We start from the raw sequence: 21,271 nt of genomic DNA on the forward strand, positions 1-21,271 counted from the left end.
TAGTAAACAGTAAAACAAAGATAATGAAGTGGCAGCATTTTATGCGTGGCTTTAATAATGATATTCTGTTTGCAGTTGAAAATCACAAGCACAAGCTGAAAATAGGAGAAAAACCGAAAGGCGCAAGTTCACTATTTCGATTTTCAACTGCAACCAGAATATTAACTAACTGAAGTAAACTACGTTGTTTTCCGAGGTTGATACACGGAGTACGTTGACATAGTCATCACATCTCGTCTAACTTAGAACTAGAATCAGAAATCAGTAGCGGTTGGCTCAAATGGCACGTTCCCAATTTAGATCCGAGCTTTGTGCTTACAAGACAATTATCAAAATTCACGTTGAGGGGAAGTTCCAAACCAATATTCACCAAATACATCTAGTGCTCGTGAACAAAAGGAGTATTGTCATCTCTTTCGTGACTGCTGTGAACTGCGCTGAGCCAACAATAGTTTCTCCGGACATCAGCAAGCAACAACTAGGCGCTAGCCGGCGCTACTATCGGTTAACAGACTTCCAGTAATCGGTATACGGACTTTGCGTACACCCAGTAAAGTTCAATCGAAAATGACCCGGAATTCTGGCTGGTTTTAGTCCATATTTCGGCTCCATTGATAAAACCGATTCTAATAAGAATGTGTCATTGAAACCGGAATGCGAATTAGAACCAGGCAACATTCCGGCTGAGCTTAACTTGCAGTATTCCGGCGCCAATAACACAACCAATTCCAATTAGAATCGGTTGTATCACTGGAGCTGGAATACCAACTACATCTACTTCAAGAAATAAACATTAAGTGCGTACCCTGGGGCAAATTGGTACACACGAATTTGTGGCAAATTGATACAGTGTATCAATTTAATCCAACATTTTGTCATCGATACGGTAATTCCAAAGATGGAATCAAAAAATCACTTACTGTTTAGAATTATAAATTTGGTTCCAATTTTATCAGTAAGGCAAATGACAACACGGAATCTTGCTTTCAAACAATGGTCCTGCGGGGTAGTGCAAAATTCCTAGCCAGAGTTTAATATGGTGAACACTTGCCAACTTTTAACTCAAACAATTTGAAATTCTATTAGAGCTTCGCCTGTAAAATGCATCGCTTTTTACGATGCGATGAGCTGAAGTGACAGTAGGTAGCGTAATGTAATGTTCAGATGTGCTCTTTTAATTATGGTCGATGTATTTCTCAAATCAGTCTTCGAATTGTTAGGTCTGTTTGTCTGTGCTTAGACCGAGCCAAAGGATCCTCCGGCGTTTACCATGGCATGACACAGGTAATAATCATAGGTAGATTAAACAGTCGAACGTTCGAACATTTTTGAACGTGACGTTCGCTGCTTACCAAATTGGTCGTCAAATCCACATCCATGTATCAATAGTTTGGGTAAAATTCTCGGATTAAGTCAAAAACTATTCAAACAAATTAACAAAAGTAATTATCCTTGAATCATAGAATATTTCTACATTGTTCGACGTGGAATTCTTCTAGTATCTTTGTAATAAAATTTCTTGCAACAATCAATTTTATTGTCCAACAATAAATTAAATATATAGTTAATTAAAATTTCGTGTTGCTGTTTCTATGAGCAATATAAGAAATGTTTAAATGTATTAAAAATATCAATTTTTATAACGTTAAAGTCTACCGTCCAACCCCGTCTACCCCCGCCATCTCCTTTTTCACAAACTAAGTGAATTTTGAAATTTTATGGAGAAAGGTTAAAATTTATTGATTTTGTATTGTAATGGCATATTAGACTGTAGTATAAATTATTGTTAAACTACTGTTTTAGTACAGTGAAAACAATGGCTTTTAGTCAACATATTATTAGGGTAGTGCATTCACGTTCATACATTTCACTATACACCACAACGCCATATTATCCCTCGAAAATATGATGAACCACCGCCTGAAACTAGATGGAGGTGATGTAACAGGTGTGATCTGTGTCCGTCCAAGTTCTTTTTAGGTATCCTTTTCTGAACCAAGCGCTGCACAGTGTGTGGCAAATCATTATCGTCGTTATCTTCCACTTACTACTGGACCTGAATTAAAGACTTTCGCACAAGAAAAATTCACGCATTGTCTTTCTTCTTGAATCTTACTTTCCACAGTTCTAGTGATGCTTGATTTTTGCAAATAATCGACTATCCGTTAATCGAATAATTTTTGAGAGCTTGATTGATTCATTCGATTAATCGACCAAGATAATCGATTAAAATCAATAATCGATTACTTAGTAAATCTTAAATTGTCAACCAAAAAAAAAGGTCGCTGGACACACTTTGAAAAAAATCGGAGAAGTCTAGTCATATTTTTTGTTCCGTGACTTTCATTTTCAACGCACACCCTTCATTAATTATGCTCTCGATTGATTGACAGCAGCTACTCGATTTACTAGATTATACCGAAAGCTTGTAATCGATTATTGATTCCTCGATCATTTTAGAAATTAATCGATTATTTGCGTTAATCGAGTAAAAAAAGGCATCACTACATAGTTCCATTTGTTCGCAGCGTTTCCTCATACATTCCATGCAGATTTTTGTTTTTTTTTTATTTGACCCATCAATCGGATCCTGGGACACATCATGTACAGCTTGACATAATGCTACATCTTCCAGTTCAATCCAAGCTGCTTCGATGCACTCATTTTTACTTTCACGCAGTAAACATACAACTTATTAATTAATTGGTGTTACTGAATTCAAACAAATACTGTTCATTGCATCAAACGACAAAATAATTGGTGTGAATCAAGGTTAAAAAAATATATTTTCTTTAAAACAACAATAAACTTTTAATTTCAATAATTCTGTTGTAATTTCAGTAAACTTTGAATAAGTGTTATTTAATTCGATCATCGCGAGACCCTATTTTTACATTTTTCTTTATTTCCTTTCTGCGAATAGCAACGTTGGCGTCAGTTGGAAGAAGTTATCAAATATACGCACTCGCTATTAACCGAAACGATAAGTTTCCATTTCCCAACCTGTTTACGAACCGCCGGTGCGGTGTCGTGTTATGATGGCGGTTAGCAAATCGCTATTACCCACGCTCCGGTGCTGTTAGTCTTAGTGTGGAAGTTTTCCGTGGTTTAACCTTTTGTCGATTCCGACAGCATGAAGTACAAAGTTACTTTACGCTCGTCCGGGCATGCCAGAGACTCAGGTGATTCCCATTTCAAAAACCAAAATATCCTGACTCCTGCGGTAGAAGATAAAAGGTTAAAGTTGTCGGGAAACTCTAAATTTGCTAATATGACCCAATTCAACGCTTTTTTAAACTTTCTTCCTACAACTACTTTCTGAGTACTATGTCTCCTTATATTGAAAAATATACTTCACCTTTCAGTTCCTTGCTAATTAAATGTCGTTACAACATTTAAGTTACATTATCGAAATAAAGGAAAAAACCCGCAAAAAATTGATTTTTTCTGCATAAACCTTAAAATCCAATTATAGCTTTCTGACCTGAACTCCTACATGCCTGCTTCATAACATCAAAAGCTTTAGACACCGAACGCATTCAAGCTCTGCGTTCACCTTTAAGCATAACTTAAGGCAATTTGAGCGAATCAGCTGATTGAATAACATCTACGTAATACGTTGAACAGGTTGTTGGATGCAGGTTGGTTGGTACTGTACGAAGCCTACCGAAGATTCACTGATGCCGGTTGTCATCGGATTTCCATAGAAACACACGGCAATAGCAACATGCGTTCAAATAGTAGATTCTTTTCTTTTTTATCTCTCAAAAATCCAACAAACATTCTATTCGCTGTGCTCTTCTGTTTCAAAAACAAACCCGTCTTCTGGCTGCATCATCCAGCTTCCTCCAAACTCGGGAGCCCACTACAAGTAGTAAACAAAACGAAGCTAACACGTGCTCAGTCGGTTTTATGAATGAACACACGTGGTTTTGTTTGTCAACAAAGCTGCCGAAGTGATCGCGCACACTCGGCCTTGTTCCAACTATTATGAGCAAATTCCGAAATCTGAAAGATGAACGACGTCAGTTCCATCAGCACTTTCCATGATTTTCTTCTCATTTCTGCTTTGCCTGGGAACCAGTAACCATCTCTGGGAGCTTGGAACAAAATGACGTCGCTTCATTTTCGGGTCGTTGCTAGGCAAATTATCTCCATCTAAAACAACTAATGTCTAGGTAAAAATAGTGTTAAATAATTACTCGAGTTATTTTCTTTCGATTCATACTTATTCACGGCGGTTTAGTGCAGTGTACATGTGCAAAAACTCGAAATGAAAATTCGGGTGGAGCACCTATCATGGATGACACAACGGCATGAAGATGTAGTGAAAATTAAGATGAAATCCTGGAAAAGTGCTTATTACGATGCAATAATGCTTTAATCTTTTAACCAACATTGAAGAAAGATTCTTTCGCAACAAATAATCATCTTTTACACTGCTTTCGAAGCGAAAATATGGTGAAAAAGTGCAAATTACTGTAACGTAAGAAAAAGCATGATGGCGTCATTTTAGAATTTCGTCCCGTTCGTTTCCGCTGTGGAACCGTGCTTTCAGTGGGTGGAAATTGTAATGATGGAAGTGAGAAATCTATGGAGCCATCGGCTGTATCATGCTGGTCGATAATGGTTTATCTATGAAATGTCATGCGTTGTGAATGAAGAACGTGGACGGTCGATGAATGCGGAAACCAAGTAAACAGTGATAAAAAGCGTTCGTGACAATCAATAAATTAAGCGACAATATCTGCAAGAGAAGATAATTCAGTTACATGAAGTTGCAGATAGAATCTGCTGATTGATGCAAATTGGAACCGAATTTAATGATTATTAGCCTAAACATTAAGCAGGGTAGCGTAACATGACATTGATCATTAGGGTTTATTAATTAACCTTAGGGTTATTAGGCTTTTTTTCGGGTTACAAAAATCTCCTTTTGAAATACTTTTAGCCCTATGTGCAGGGATGGGAACCGAACGAACCTAGGTGAGCTGTGTACTAAGCAGACAATTTACCAACTACGCTACGCCCGCAAATGTTATGGAACTTCTTTTAGTACGTGTACAGGGGTTGTTCATAAACCACGTAGACTCATAGGGGGACGGGGGGGGGGGTCTAGCAAAAGTCTACGTTTGTCTACGAGGAGGGAAGGGAGGTTTTTTGCGAAAGTTTTCGTAGACTTTGACTTTTTGTTATTCTCGTACTACTAATTGCAAATAAGATTTAAAGAGAGTTGTGTTTAAATTACTAGTCGATTCAACTAGGTGTATTTATGCAGACACTTCTAATCTAGTATATTATTGAGGTAACTACTCTTTAGGCGAGTACTCAACCCAGAATCTACGTGTTGTTTTGGACAATACAACAACGCGAAACGTTGTTGTTTCTTGCGTATATTCAGATATATATTTTAGGAATAACACAAAATGACAGTTCCAAAGGCGGTCTCCCAAAATTCCTCTTCGCGGAAGATTTCGACTGAAAATCCTGCAGTCGTGAATTTTCACCTGAGACACCACTAGTTAGAAGATATGCATGAGCCATTAAATGCATGAACCATTAAAGATAAAAAATAGTAAACGTTAAGCATTAAAACCACCATGCTAACAAGAAAAAGTCCGATTTTTAATAATAAATGGATTGATTTTTTTAATTTTTTTTATTAATCTCGGTGGTTCAAGCAGTAGTGTAGTTAAACTTCTACAACAAAGTATTTACTCGAGTTAATCAGTTTGAAATTTCTCTTGCATTTACACTGATTTCGAAATCTTCAAACATCCGTTAAATTTTACGCCTTGACCCGGTGCAACTCCGTGCAAACCGGTTCTAGGGTAAAGTGTCCGTTATTATCGTATACGAGAGGGTGCCTCACTAATTCATTAATTATTCGGCCTTCAAGTAATGGAATGCGTACAAATTGGCATCGACAGCTTTGCGTCGTTGTTAAGAAGCAAGATAATAACACAAATGTCCTGAAAACGGTAAAATGCTCGTGTTTCAGCGCAACGAAAACTCGAATCGAATGCCCCTATTTTTGCTCTACCATTTGACTCAATGCCTTGAACAAAGAACGCTGCACTAACCAACGGCTTCAGATATTTTTGGAAAGGTTTGGATGGTTTCGTCTCCTTAATCTAATAAGGCAATTTGGATTATCTAGTCATCTTATGAATATTGATTTTTTTACGAAAAGTGAAATTTACAATCATAATGTAAAGGATGCTGCAATTCAAACTTTAACACTCCGGAAGTCGCACAAATGGCCCACTGAACGAGCAGCCGCTACTGCGCCTAAACGATTTCGCTAGATTTTCAGAGCAACGTGCACTCAGTGCACTAGTGCGACTTCCGGAAGGTTAAACTCATTTTTCTCGAAATCAATATTTTGTCACTTAGTTCGGTCTGCCTTAACACCGACCAAATAAATACGTTAATAGCATGAAAACGATCGTACAATGCACGAGTTCATTCGTTGTTTTCTGAAATGAAGTATTTTCGTGCATTGTAAATAATTGGAACAAACGCGTAAAAAGACTTCAATGTACTCCCCAATTACTGAGCATGTAATGTTACTTGTAATGACCGTGTAATTACAAGTAACATTACCTCTCAGTAATGACAGTAATACTTATGCCTTGTATAAGGGTACATTTCCGTAGTGATGGCCTTTTTGAAAAAAACGATTTTGCCTTATCGATATTTTAATCCACTGATGAGAAAATAGATTTTTCAAGGTAAAACATAACTGAATTCTGTGACACATAAAATGAATTCTGTGATCGACTCGATGCGATTCGACAGATATGATTCTTCCGGGTGAATGGCGGCTGGTTAGTTAAATTTGTAAGCAGAAGGGAAGGGGAGTGTGCATTTAGTGCAATCGAAATTTCTACCATACTGCTTTCTAAGTGACTTATACCCAGCAGAATGGATTCTGTATGTAAATGGGTCAGGTTAGATGTAATGACACCCATCTGGTTGTGTGTGTGTTTATACAACCATCTTCCACTGACCGGCAGTGCTTTTATGGAAGAAACTTGTCTGCATCTATGCACCATGGGCCACAAATCGATTTTTTTGGTCGAAAATCCAGAACTTATAAACCGTTAGTACTAGACTTTCAGTGTCTTTGGAACAAATTCTCTACAATAAGTGTTCTTCATTTTAGGGAAAACAAAATTGGGGTGGCCCTCTCGATTTTTAAAATAAAAAAATTATCTCCTGAATGAAAAAAGATAGGAGAATACCTTCCAAAAAATGTAGAGAAATTAATTTTGAGTAACTTTGCTGAAGACGTCAAAACTCTATCTTCAACGGTTTTTATTTTACAGCGATTTCCCTTGTTCCGTTTAGGGTGGCTCTTAAAAATTCAGTTTTTTTAATATAACTTCTTTGAAGTTGATTTCTCGTAAATGTCGACTTCAGACAAAAGTTAGCTCTTACAAATGCGCACATTTCTTCTTCAGAGACCAACTCATTAACTTTTATATAAACAGAGTTATTGACGATTTTATGCTCAAAATTCGACATTTTCTAAGCTAAATAACTCCGAAGGTGGCAAAAAGTGGCAATCAATGTTATGACCAACTGATAGTACTTCAAAAACATTACAAAATAAGGGGTACATGGTTTGTCTCCTAGCGACTGTTCATGTGAAATGTTTGCTTATAAACTCCCTCTGCTATAGAGAATGTATGCGGAATTCATCTAAATTCGTACTTAACATATAAATTAATCATAGTCGCCATTCTTATATATACATATCCGGATCTCCGATGCAAATCAAATTTAATGGTACTCTCGAAACATGTTATTCTAAACTTGTTTCGTGGAGTGAAATTGTACATAAAACATGTGGTTTTCGGACAACGGTTTATAAAAAGAAAGTTTGGAATATTTGCATGGCATACGTTTTATTCGCATGACAAAAAAGAAATTATTATCAACGTATTACAATATATTGAAAGCTCAGGTCAGGGGCGGCGAAACATTTTACGCCCGAGTGGGTAGAAAGCATAGGATGAGGGGTCCTTTAGTAATGATTTTTTCCCTTTTCGCAATGCATACTCTTACATTACATTCACATTAAGTTACGTTCGTTTATGCAATTGGAATTGTGGTACATCGATGTTTTCAAATGTGTGTAGTGCGAGATACTTGCGTTGCACATCTAAATTTTTTGAAATGGTTCAAAATTTCGAGTGGGTAATTAGTTGGTAAGTGGGTTACCCATACTACCCACGCTTTCCGCCGGCCCTGGCTCAGATTTACCGTAAAGGAAGCACCCTTTGTTTAGCATTAATGATTTATTTGTCTTTTATTAATTACATTACCTCCTCTGTTTCAGCTCACTGTAATTTACTCTAATAGTTTCCCAAAATACAATTTTTTGTCTTTGGAAATTAACAAAAAAAATTCCACATGAACGGTGGGGGACAAGCTGTTCAGCTCTCATTATTAGTATTTTTTACTATTATCAAACGGATAGATTGGCAGCCTCCTACTTCGGAATTATTTTCCATACGCGGCAAAAAAAACTTTATCAATGATATCAATCCATTATCCATTTCATAATAACTCGATGAGGTTATGTCGATGGATTAATTGATGCTAATAATGGGTCCTTTATGAATTACTTCAAGCGAGATAACCTACATATTAAAAACGGAAGTTTAGACTACTAAGGATGGTGCAAATATGCGATAATTCAACAATTTCGACTGCTCTGGAAGTTTCAGGGATTCTGTCAAGTGACAGTTTTTATGTTGATTTTAGGCTTTTAGGATAGAGATTCTGTCAGGATTCTTAAACTTTTCACCGAGGGAAATAATGTAAAACTGATGTTGTATAATATAAATTTTCAGTATTTTTCATTCTGGGACGATTTTCATTAATGGGTATATTTTACGTATTTCGTTGTAAGTTTTCCACAAGAAACAATAGGTAAAACGTAACCAGGTTGACGTACAAGCTCTTTATCCATTAAGTAGGTTATTCCACTTTTATTCAAAATGGGCAGTTTTCTATGCATTAAAAGGTACTTTAATTTATCAGAGTAGAAATTGTTGAAAAGCACAGAAAAAAATTTACCCTTGAGAAAATCATTATAGGGACGTTCCATAAATAACGTAGCATTTTTAAGTGATTTTTAATACCCCCCTCCCCCATCGTAGCATTTCGTCACAAACCTCTAAATACCCCCCCCCCCCCCTGGTAATTACGTAGTTTGACGGTAATTCTCCCCCCCCCCTTGTCCACCAAAAATATAAAAAAATGAAAAACGATGTCAGTTAGTCCCCTTTAAAAAATCTACGCAGCACGACATGACCCCCTACCCCTCTGTCGTCACACATCATCACAAAATACAATACTCCCCCTCCCCCATATAATGCTACGTCATTTATGGATGATCCCATATTAGTCTTTTAAACTAATAAGTTGGTCTCCAAAGAAAAAATAGGCACTTATCAGAACGAAATTTCAAATTTTTTGGAAAATTTACTTCAAAAGTATTTTATTGAAACACTATTTTTTTAAAGGTCAAGCTAAACCAAATAGTGGAAAATGCCGAAAAATAAATGCCTCTGACGATATTTAAGGAATTTTCAACAAAGTTTCTCAAACATGATTATTTTTTTAAATTTTCAGTAGGTCTTTATACTTCTATTGTTATTATTCAGGAGAAATTATTTTCATTCCAAAAAGCAAGAAAACCACCCTGTTTTTTTACACCGAAATGAAGCGCACTTATTGTGAAGAAATTCTTTTGAAGACACTGAATGTCTAGCACTTACGGGATATAAGAACTGGATTTTCAACAAAAAATCGATTTTTGGCTCATGGAACAGAGGTAGTTTATAAGCAAACATTTCACATGAACAGTCGCTAGGAGACAAACCATGTACCCCTTATTTTGTAGTGTTTTAAAGTACTATCAGATGGTAATAACATTGATTGCCACTTTTCGCCACCTTCGGAGTTATTTAGCTTAGAAAATGTCGATTTTTGAGCATAAAATCGTCAATAACTCTGTTTGTATAAAAGTTAATGAGTTGGCCTCTGAAGAAGAAATGTGCGCATTTATAAGAGCTAACTTTTGTCTGAAGTCGACATTTACGAGAAATCAACTTCAAAGAAGTTATATTAAAAAAACTGAATTTTTAAGAGCCACCCTATACGGAACAATGGAAAACGCTGTAAAATAAAAACTGTTAAAGATAGAGTTTCGACGTCTTCAGCAAAGTTACTCAAAATTGATTTCTCTACATTTCTTTGGAAGGTTCTATTCACCTATCTTTTTTCATTCAGAAGATAATTTTTTTATTTCAAAAATTGAGATGGCCACCCTAATTTTGTTTTCCCTAAAATGAAGGGCACTTATTGTAGAGAATTTGTTCCAAAGACACTGAAAGTCTAGTACTAACGATTTATAAGTTCTGGATTTTCAACCAAAAAAATCGATTTGTGGCCCATGGTGCTATGTAATGATATACTTGGTTTTATCAATAGATGTACACATGTTTAGCCCTGGAGTTGAAAGGCAACAGCTCTACTGTACATCCAACGACCCATTTCAAGAATGCCTACACGTACATTCTGAAGCCACATTCATATACAATAAACCCCGCGCGAATACATCTACTTATCAATTGGATATTTGCAATACATTCGCACTTCCAGAATGAAAAAAAAAATATTTGTGATTCTGGCACATATTCACAAAATGGAAAATATTTGGAAAAAAAACATATAAGCATTGAAAAATAATACGAAACGATTTCACCAGCTTGTTGCTCTGAAAAAAAAGTTATTAGGATGTGACTATAAATCCCTACGTAAAATCACACTTTTCTCGCGCACCTACTAACACATAACTCAAGAGGAAAAACGACCTAATAAACCATTGACTTCGATTTCCTGTTAGATATACTTTATATCACTGGAAAACATTGAAAAATATTGAACGAGCCCAACGACACGTCCGAGCGCCAGTGTTCTCATCACCGTAATGACACACATCTGGTTGTAGTGCAAAAAACTGCTTATTGCGACTCTCACACCCCAATCAAAGCCCTTTCTTTGCCGGGATGTTACAACAAGAATGTCGATCCACGGGGACCATGTCGAGAGAAGATGAAAAAACTCACAAAAATGCTAGTGATTAAACGAACTTCCGCGACGGTCAATTTAATTCCAACAAGCATCTGGTTAATATTGCAAAGAATTTGAAAATTACCCAGCGGTTGGTTGCCTACTAGGTGACTAAACAACACCGGAATGGAGTACATATGCTGTGGCGCTTTTAGGGCAAAATAACAGGGAGGCAAAAGAGGTCATAACAAAAACGATGGCTCCCCCGACGCTCAAGAACTTTCTCACCAGTCGAAATATTGGCATTTCTTCGGAAGAGAGAAAAACTCAAACTTATTCATATCAAAATCAACGATCGACTCCGTACTGCACCGAATTCAAGTCGGATCAACAGAAGGCCTTCCTGAAACCGGTGTACACGGACGAAGTTACTGACTATTTGACCGTTGTGATGATCAACAAATATCTGACGCACAACAACAAGGTATTCTACCTCTATTGAAGCTATTTCGAAGTTGTTTTTATTTTCTTTGTTTATATTACGAAACGAGCAAGTAAAATTTAGAAAGACTTTCGTATATTTCATCGTACAATTCGTTTGCTCAATGAAACCGATTCGTAATAAACGAAAGTCGTTTAGTTGTCTTTTATAAAAAAATCGAAGGAAAAATAAAAGTGCTTCCATAGAACTACGAATGTTTCATCATATATACGAAAAAATCGTATATTTAACGAAAATTGTCTGTTCGAACTAATTCTTAGCGATCGTTTTCGTTGTCGTATCCTGCTGATCTAGTAAAGGCCTGATTATTTCGTCGTCTGATAACAGGAAGGCCTTTCTTATTCTGTCACATTCGAAGAATTGGCGCAGGCGAGGAAATAACTGCCCAATAACCCGTGTATACTATTTATTCATATCAAAACTTGATATTAATTGTTCACTTCATGTATTTCTACAATACGTGCCTAATACCTCAATGAGGTATACTGCACACGATCACATATTTGTCCCATTTTCTATGGGATTTCCATCTATATGGGACTGCTTTACGATCATATGCAGTATAATAGTTCGCTGGCATGAATACACGAACGAGCTATATTGTTATTATATAACTACATATAGGGTGATGAGCTTATTTGCGCCATGTTTCTATTATCACCCTACCCATTTGAAGCCGTTGGTTAGAGCAGTGTCTGCCATCTTTGTTCAACGCATTGAGTCAAATGGTAGCGCAACAATAGGGGTATTCGATTCGAGTTTTCATTGTGCTCAAACACGAGAATTTTACTGTTTTCAACGCATTTGTGTTATTATATTGGTTCTTACCAACGAAGCAAAGCGGTTGATGTCAATTTTTACGCAATCCATTGATTGTAAGGCAAGAAATTACCGAATTAGTGAGGCATCTTGCTTAGTACGGTGAAAATAGGCTCATCACCCTAGTAAATTTTGTTATTGGAAGTTCGAAAATTACTTTATTATTATTCAGGTATTATAATAACTCTGGGTAATAATAATTTCAAGGGCGTTACACCTTATGTAGAGCTTATCAACGCCTTATGCGGTATTTAGTTGTAGGTATAGAATACCTGAATTTAATATTCTGTAGTTTTTTTTCTGCTCGAGTATCGTTTCCACTGTTTCTGCCCAGTGAGTACAAATAGCACCGTTCTCACGTCTCGTGGTGTGTAGTAGTCGCCTGTGTGGGAGTTTTTGATCCACCAAAATGTATAACACACTGCACTTGTTTGTTGCGAGGATGTCCCAATTGAGTTGACACAAATTAAGCCAAGAATTTAAATGTTGCCTTCTGTTCCAAAACGCGGTTCTGACAGCGTATTTATCGAAAAGCCCACATCGATTCCTGTTGTTTTGCTTCCTTTAAGCCAGTGTCTGTGTCATTTTTCAGCTACATTTTCGGGCCATACTTCCGTCAGTAAAGTCTTTAGGCATATCCTGTACCATGCATATACATTATTGGTTGCACCATCAGGAAAATCTGAGATCTCTAGAAATGAAAGTGTAAAAAAGTAGTTTAAGTAGCAAGGAAAAGTACTTTCTAAGCTCAATTTAGGTTACTGAGCAGGAAAACAATATGCATTCTTTTTTAATGAAGCCTTTTAGATTTTTTTTCGAAAAACATTTTTCTTCTTTTAGTTATTGGTCAATATCTTGTGAGAAAATCGTCCGATCTAATCAATAAATAACCAGTTCAAAAGGTGTTGTATTGCCGTTTTCAAAAATATATAAGATGTGTGGATCACATGTATATTTTCCAAAAATATAAATTTTTCGTAAAAAAATACTTTGGCTGCTTGAAATCTTGATACATTTATATTTTACCTACACACATTGCACATTTTTGTTGTGAGTATGTTACGTCGATTGGATGTTCTTACGAGATATTGACAAATAAATGGAAAGAGTATTCAAAACTTGTTTTTCAAAAGTATCTCGAAAATGTTTCTTTGGGGAGTAAAATGTACATTATTTACGTATTTAGCTTGACCTTGAGCTTGTGCGACCACCCCACCCCTGACTGCTACTACGTTATCGATCGGGACTAGCTGAAGTTGCACAGGGAATCAGTAGATAATTATGCTTGGGAGTAGCGAAAAACATCTTTCAATGTGCAATTCCTGGTAATCCTAAAGTGTTTTTGATCAATGCCGGCGCCGGCCAGGCCCGAACGTAGATCGCGGAAAGAAAGGGAGGAATGGTTAGTCCGATATTTGCTTTTGCTAGAGGCCGTATATACACTGCGCACTCCACAAGTATCACAGGAGGAGGAAATTTTTGTTAGTAAGAGTATAGAAGTTGGATCTACTTCTTCTTTGCCGACGCCAGAGAGGTGATTCCACTACCAGGACTAGATATCGATCCATCAATTTCATGGACCGGGGGACCAACGACTTTACTTCCCTTCCGAACGAAGACGTGACCACAGATTTTTTCACCCCAGAAAAATCCTAACGACCTCGGCTGGAATTGAACTCAGGCCAACTGGAATGAGTGGTGGTCACGCTTACCACTCAACCACCGGCGCCGTTTGTACATTATTTACGTATTTAGCGACGCAAAATAGAATTATAAAGCAGCACTTTTCTTAGCTTAACGTGATTACCCAGAAATTTGTAAACAAGTGTTATTTTACCTTTGATCGCAACTTAAACGGCAAAGTCCATGATTTCATATCTTCAACCTTTGGCGATGCTTATTTTTGTGATAAAGTTGTTACACCAAACACACCGTGAAGAGTGTCACTATATTTATCGAATCAAATCACATAAGTCCAATGACCAAAAATCATAGCGTTTTAATCTGATCCAAAAAAATACCCACAACCAGCTTTAAGAAGAGAAACCACGCATATTTCCACTGCACGAAACCCGCCGTCGTCACAGAATGCTACATTACCATAAAAATCAACTGTTTTAACATATCGTCTCGTCGTCGGCTTTCCATCAAATAGCTGCTACTTCTATCGCTACTACTGCTGTAATACGTAACTGGTTTTGCCATGGCGGTGTCTGGCGATACCACAAATCCCATGGATGAGGGACTGCAGGATCTTGGGGTACCAGTTCCGGTGCAAACCTTTCTGTGGCAGCAGATCGCCCCTTTTATCCGACCAAAATTAGGAAAGTTGCACGAAGCCAGCTGTATGGTAAGTAACACGCTTTTTCAAATCTACTTTTATTTAAATGTTATAAATGTCAGGATAACCTCGTCAATAACACATGTTCACTACGATTTTGATTTGCGACAAAACGCCAACAGTAACACATTGTAACTAGAATTAATTCAAATAGGCGATTGATTAAATGAAAATATTACCACTACATAAAAAACTCGTCTCTATGTTCTGCGTAAAATTCTGGCTGTACATTGCGCCTATTCGTGTACGAAAACTGTTTTATTGTCCTGTGAAATTTCTCTAAAACCACACCACAAACATAGCTGTTGTAGGATTGAGTATCAGTTCGCATAATAGCGTAATTCCATCCTCAACCATGAAGGTTCACCTATTCTGAATTGTATATCCAAAGTAAATAAGAATTCCATGTCGATTTGTAGATATGCGTGTGCATTGCTAACGATAATTGCTATTAGCATCGAAAAACAGACGACGAATTCTATGCAAAATCGATGCATTCAACAGTGTCTTTCTCACTGTTCCTCATTCGTCCGATGGAAAATATAGTGCCGATGGGTGTTATTATTTGATTATTGCCACTTCACACTGTGTTCATGGCTTTCAAGCTATGCCAACAAGTCCTCTCGTCGGCAGTGACTCGAAAATGTCATTCGTTGCCAAAATATCGCCTCAAATCGCATCGAATTTATAGGTCAAATTTAATTGCGAAATCACAGCGGCAATAAAATCGAACAAATTAAATTGAATCTGGCAAAATGTTCATAAAGGGTCTAATGTATCGTTTGGATCTGTAATGTGTGTCTGTATATATGATTAACAAATGTGTATCCTGTAAATAATAATTGAATGTATTATTTCCAAACCATGTTTCTTCTTGCTTTTTCTCCTCTCTATGCCACATTTATGCATAAAAACAATGTTTCAACAACTACGGTGTTCTCGTACTATTTATTTAAATATAAACAATAACTGTGTGTGTAGTATTGTCAACACGCACCTGGACATCATGTAAGTGTAAATAATAATGTGTTGGTTATTTTACTTGTTCCATTGCTTTTATAAAGAATACCTAATATCCCAAAGAAGTTTGCTGCTTACCTGTAGTTAATAACTCTCTAGTTGTATTTTACATACGTTCACACTTTGGGCAAGACGTTGGCGTTGTAGCTAGTAGCTCGTGATTAAAACACGAAATTATTGCGACACATTCAACAGGCCATAACTTTTTTACCATTGGGTAAAAATCAACCAAATTTTGCACACTTTCTCATTGATGTGTATTGTTTACATGCTGTCAAACTCGAAGTCGTGTTTTTCGATTCAACGAAAATGGAGGTGAACCAACGCGAGTCGAGAGAACAAATTCTTTCCAAACACCTGGAATTTCCTGACCTGTCGCACCGGCAGTTGGGAAAAATGTTGAACATTCATCATTCAATCGTCTCCAGAGTGTTGAAGCGGTTCCAAGAGCGGTTGACGTTGGACCACGGCAAAGGAGCTGGAAGAAAACCGGGACCGGAGAACAAAAAGACGGAGGGAAAGGTGAAGCGGATGATTAAAGCAAATCCCAACGTCTCAAGCCGTGATTTGGCTAAAAAGATCGGCATGTCGCAGAGCTACATCCAGAATGCAAAGAAGAGAGCTGGACTACATACATACAAGGTACAGAACTTCCCAAACCGCGATGAGCGGCAACAATCGACGGTTAAAACTCGGGCACGGAAGCTCTACGAGAAGATGCTGACAAAATATTCCGGGGTTGGAGTTTTTCACCGGCAAGAGCAAGTTTTATGTGGACGACAAATTTAAGAAGAAGAAAATGTCGAAGTTCGCCTCCAAATATCTCATTTGACAGGCCATCTGCGCTTGCGGACTGAAGAGTGAGCCTTTCGTGACAAAGGGCACAGTAAATGGATAGATCTACAAATCTGAGTGCCTCGAGAAGCGCCTTTTGCCATTCTTGCAGCAGCACGACGAAGCTCCGCTATTTTGGCCAGATTTGGCATCATGCCACTATTCTAAAAGTGTCCTGGAGTGGTATGAGGCCAATTCTGTCCATTTTGTTCCAAAGGACATGAATCCGCCAAACTGTCCGGAGCTTTTTCATAATGCGAGAAAGATCAACGCACTCGGCTTGTAATTGTCGTTGGGAGCCTGTAAGTGGCACTCTCTTGTTCAACAAATGTATTTATTGTAAATATATAAGAAAAAACAACCGCCTATACTCAGCTAACACATCGAACAGTATTGAACAAACGAATAAAATAAAAGAAACAAAAAATCAAAATAAATGTCAGTTACACATTACCTTCAAAAATCGTTGATACACGTAGACGAATACACGTAATATTAAACAGAAAAATTAGGGCAATGCACGATTTGCACCAAACAAAAAGGATGGATCTTAGCATTTTATTAAAATTTAACTCCAACTAACTCAGGGCTCCCCTATTCATATAAGGATATTTAATATCCTTATATGAATAGGGGAGCCCTGAGTTAGTTGGTGGTTGGGATAAGTTGGCGGAATCCCTTGTTTCCCATTCCTATTATGCATATAGCACTATTTCCCGTTGTGCACCTCAAGTACTGTGAAATACATTCTACAGGTTTTGTAGAAGTGGGTGATACTGTGTTCTAGAGGATAAGTGAATTTTGTTAATTTTAAACATTTTGTTTTAATTGGAGAGAGTTTCTATCTATTCCACGGATGGTTGGTTACATTTTTGATAGTTTTTTAATACGTTTTTTTTATAAAATGTGCGGTTGTGGCAAGTTCGCAGCGACGCACGTGCGGCAAGTTGACGGCACTAATGGAAAGATAATCAGCAAGCTTCATAAGGACCCCTGTAGTAATTGAGTTTCCCTTTGATTGCTTCAGGAATCAGAATATATTGGCTTAAATGGCACGTTCCCTGAATGTAGTCGGGGATTTTATTGCTTATTTTCTGACATTCCTCCAACTTACCCCATACATATCGCCAACTTACCACGAGGCTGTGGTAAGTTGGCGGTTTTTCTGCTTCGCATATTTATGTTTATAAAATGGAAACAACGCACCAAACATTTTAATAAAATTCAGGTATGTTACCAACAGTCTGCTCTTTTATGGAACGTGTTCTATTTTGCACGATCTAACCTAATCAAAGCGATAGAAGATAAACCTGAGCTCCCCTATATCTCTCGCAAACATTTTAATCGTAATTTTTTTAACTTTAAAATTCCTGATGGCGCAATATTTTGATAAAGCAACCACGTTGCTACATTTAAAATAAATATAAAATCATTAATACCTACTTGCTCCTCTAAGAAAGAAAGGGCAAACACATAATTATTGCAGCACAGGAAATCACTTGTGTTTTCCGAACAAAAACAAATTTATAGGGAGGTTTTGTACATGTGTTAGGAGGGTCCTCTACTTTCGAGGCCCGAAAACAAACTCTTTTTGGGGTCTTGCAGTGTCTATTGAATAGATTTTTTGTTTTGAACCTACATTTTTGACTAAAATTTCAATTTTGAAGACCAAAAAACATTGGCGATCTTGAAACGTCATTGATTACACTGATTACATTACAAAATAAAAATTCTGAATCTATCCAGAAGATACTTTGCAATTTATTCCCTAAAAACAGCTCAATATCAGGTATCGAGAATAGAGGACACCCTTAAGTGCAGTTTATATAAATAAAATCAATTATTAGAGGTTGTTTGGTAAAATTCTCGATAATCATAAGAGCTTCTACATTTGTATCCGACAACCTTCTCACAATGTTTATTCACATCCAAAGCATGTCATTTGCATTCTTTATTTTCTCGTTGTTCTTTCTGAGCACACTTCATCATGGCCCAAAAGATTTCGATTGATCCAGTTCAGGGTTATTCAGTGTTTTTGTATCTTTGGGGACAAAATTCCTCGATCAGGCTAATTATTTATCAGTTACTATGTTTTAATTGCCGTAAAGTACTCCTATATGGTAATTTCGACTGTAAGGAGTTATAAATGTACACAAAATGCATATTTTCAACTTTTTTCCTGGAACCACATGTTTCCATCCTAGTCTAATTTAAATTTGATGATATTGCTTGCAAAATTGAGATGAATATAGATAAATGCTTATTTTCAATTGTGAAGTAATGGAAACCATATAACTTGTAACGTGACAGATCAAAAATTTGAAAAAGTTTTGTGGACCACACTAAAAGCATGCATACAATGTCTAACCTATATTTTTTCTTACTACTTTGAGTCTACTTTTTGAAATTGTATTATGAAAACCTTGAAGTTTTATTCATTTTTGAGAAAATACAGTTAATCTTATGTAACGTGACAGATGTTTTCTGCTGTGAAGCAATTCTATCAAGTTTGATTCAATTACGTCAAAAATGGTGACCATCTTCGATTATAATGAAAGCTTTTACGTTTCATCTTTATGGGAGACTAAATATTTTGCATTATTAAACAAACAATTTTTATTCAAGAGTAATATTTAAAAGGGCGTATCAGACCTTGAATGCACTACTTTCAAAATATATTGTTCGAAAATCGCCATTGGTGTAGCAAAACTATATGATAGCGAGTTCTGGGGACTCAATTCTTTTGTGTTAATATTTTTTGGTTAAATTTTTCAATAAGAAAACAAAAAAATGTTAAAAAGTACAATTCCAAAAAAATAATTTTTTGATAGCGAAAACCTAAAATCAAAGAAACTGTAATTACTTTATTAGGAAGTTATTAGTAAGGAAGCATTTTTAACTTCAAGTATGCTTCTAAATTTCTTAGTATTTGCCAGTCATAATTATAATTTTCTTATACAATACTAATACTAAATATAATTTTGAAGCAAAATGCTCTTAAGAAAAATTTTCCGAAGCATTTTGATTTTTTCTTCAACAAAAATATCTGGTAGTGAAAATACGCCCTTTCAATAAATAACTCACAGATACCAAACGCAAAAACATAACACGTTTAAAATTTAATCGCTAATAAAAAATGTTTAAAATATAATTGCATTGTGGAGAAAATAACAATAAAAATCTTTAAATTTTGATTTATTAATTTTATTTTTTTCTTTAAATGATATAGTTATAGAATGTATTTCAAAATGGTTTTTCAATTCAAAATTCTTATGAAAAATTGTGCTTCAAAATGCAGATGTTTTTAAGTTATTTTAGATTTGTTTTCGACATAATATATTACTTCGTGAAATTACGACCATTTCATAAGTTATTCACGTTTGTTCATCAAAACCAATATGTTTTTCAAAATAAACATGAAATTTCCCGTTAATATTCAGTTCCCAGACCAAACTCAAACTCTTCCTTGTTTGGAAGGCCAACGGAACAGACTTTTTCAATTTAGTCGGGCAACCTCCAAACTCACTGCGAAAATTGTGTAACGTGACAGACGTATTAAAATAACAATAACACGAAAACCGTTCATGACAGAAACTAACTTTCTGTAGAAAAAATGTGCGGTTTAGTGACTTTAATAATGTGCAGTTGGGATAGAATCTGATTTTATCGTTTTTGCTGACTTATCTTATGAAATATGCGTAAAAATGTAACGTGACAGACAGAAGCCTTGACCATATATGTTAGGGTAAAAGGGTATAATACGCCCCACCGGGGCTAAATGCCCCTCTTCGATTCCCAGGATTCCTGAATTATCTAAAAAGTAAAAATGACAGATAACAGTATCGTTTCATGAAATCAACGTACTAAGTTAGTTTGGTATTTTTAATATGTTGCAAAACAACAATATACACAAAAGTTTCAAAAGAGCTTCCACTTTTTCCAAAAGCATTACAATCAATTAGAAATAGTCGGATTCGATAGAACTATTTCAAGTAGCTTACTAGAATGTTACAGTTACTATCTTAGTTTATAGCTTGGCTTAAAACTATGTGTGTGTAGAATTATTCATGTATTCACAACATACTCACCGATTGCTGTGGGGCATACCATCCTCTTGTTGTGGGGCATATTACGCTTTCACCGGCGGCATTTTGCCCTGGGTGAAAGAAAAAACTAGAATTTAGGCATCTTTGAAAAATGTTTAATTGTACTTGTATCAGGATGTTTTTAATAAAAAATGAAACAAGTACTAATTTCTAACTAATATAACAATAAATTAGAGTAGTTAGTGACAAGATCATAGCGTCGAATGGTGAAATATAGCTTGAAGCAAGCATCCAGTCCACCCATTGGAAAAAAGTGAAAAAATACAAGAAGAAAATCTCAACATACAAGGATTAGATATCTTGATTTGCTTTGCGTATTTTACAGTCTCTCATTAAAGCTATACGAGCATCGATTTTTCTAACCTAAGCTTGGAATCTAAAATAAAAAAGCTTTGCGATTATTTTCATTTTTATGTCTACCCGAGCAGAAGAAAATAACTGCGGAATACTAAATTTAGGTATCAATACCACCGACTGTTTACCAAAATATGGTATTAATGAGCTCTACATAACATGTAAAATACCAAAAAAATAACACAGACAGGTTCTACAAATAAC

General features: G+C 36.2%; 1 protein-coding gene across 4 annotated transcripts in view; it reads left to right on the forward strand.

Annotated features, from left to right (window-relative positions):
* The first annotated feature begins 4,054 nt into the window (after positions 1-4,054).
* Positions 4,055-21,271, forward strand: part of LOC131677873 (protein unc-80 homolog) — an 82,554-nt gene continuing 65,337 nt past the window's right edge. For all 4 annotated transcript variants that reach the window (XM_058957958.1, XM_058957959.1, XM_058957960.1 and 1 more), the window contains exons 1-3: positions 4,055-4,178; positions 14,568-14,762; positions 15,735-15,761. In XM_058957958.1, coding sequence (XP_058813941.1) covers positions 14,616-14,762; positions 15,735-15,761 — 174 coding nt within the window. In that variant the 5' untranslated portion in view covers positions 4,055-4,178; positions 14,568-14,615. The remainder of the gene's footprint in view (positions 4,179-14,567; positions 14,763-15,734; positions 15,762-21,271) is intronic.

This window comes from Topomyia yanbarensis, chromosome 1 (assembly GCF_030247195.1).
Source record: "Topomyia yanbarensis strain Yona2022 chromosome 1, ASM3024719v1, whole genome shotgun sequence".
In the NCBI taxonomy this organism is placed as follows: domain Eukaryota; kingdom Metazoa; phylum Arthropoda; class Insecta; order Diptera; family Culicidae; genus Topomyia; species Topomyia yanbarensis.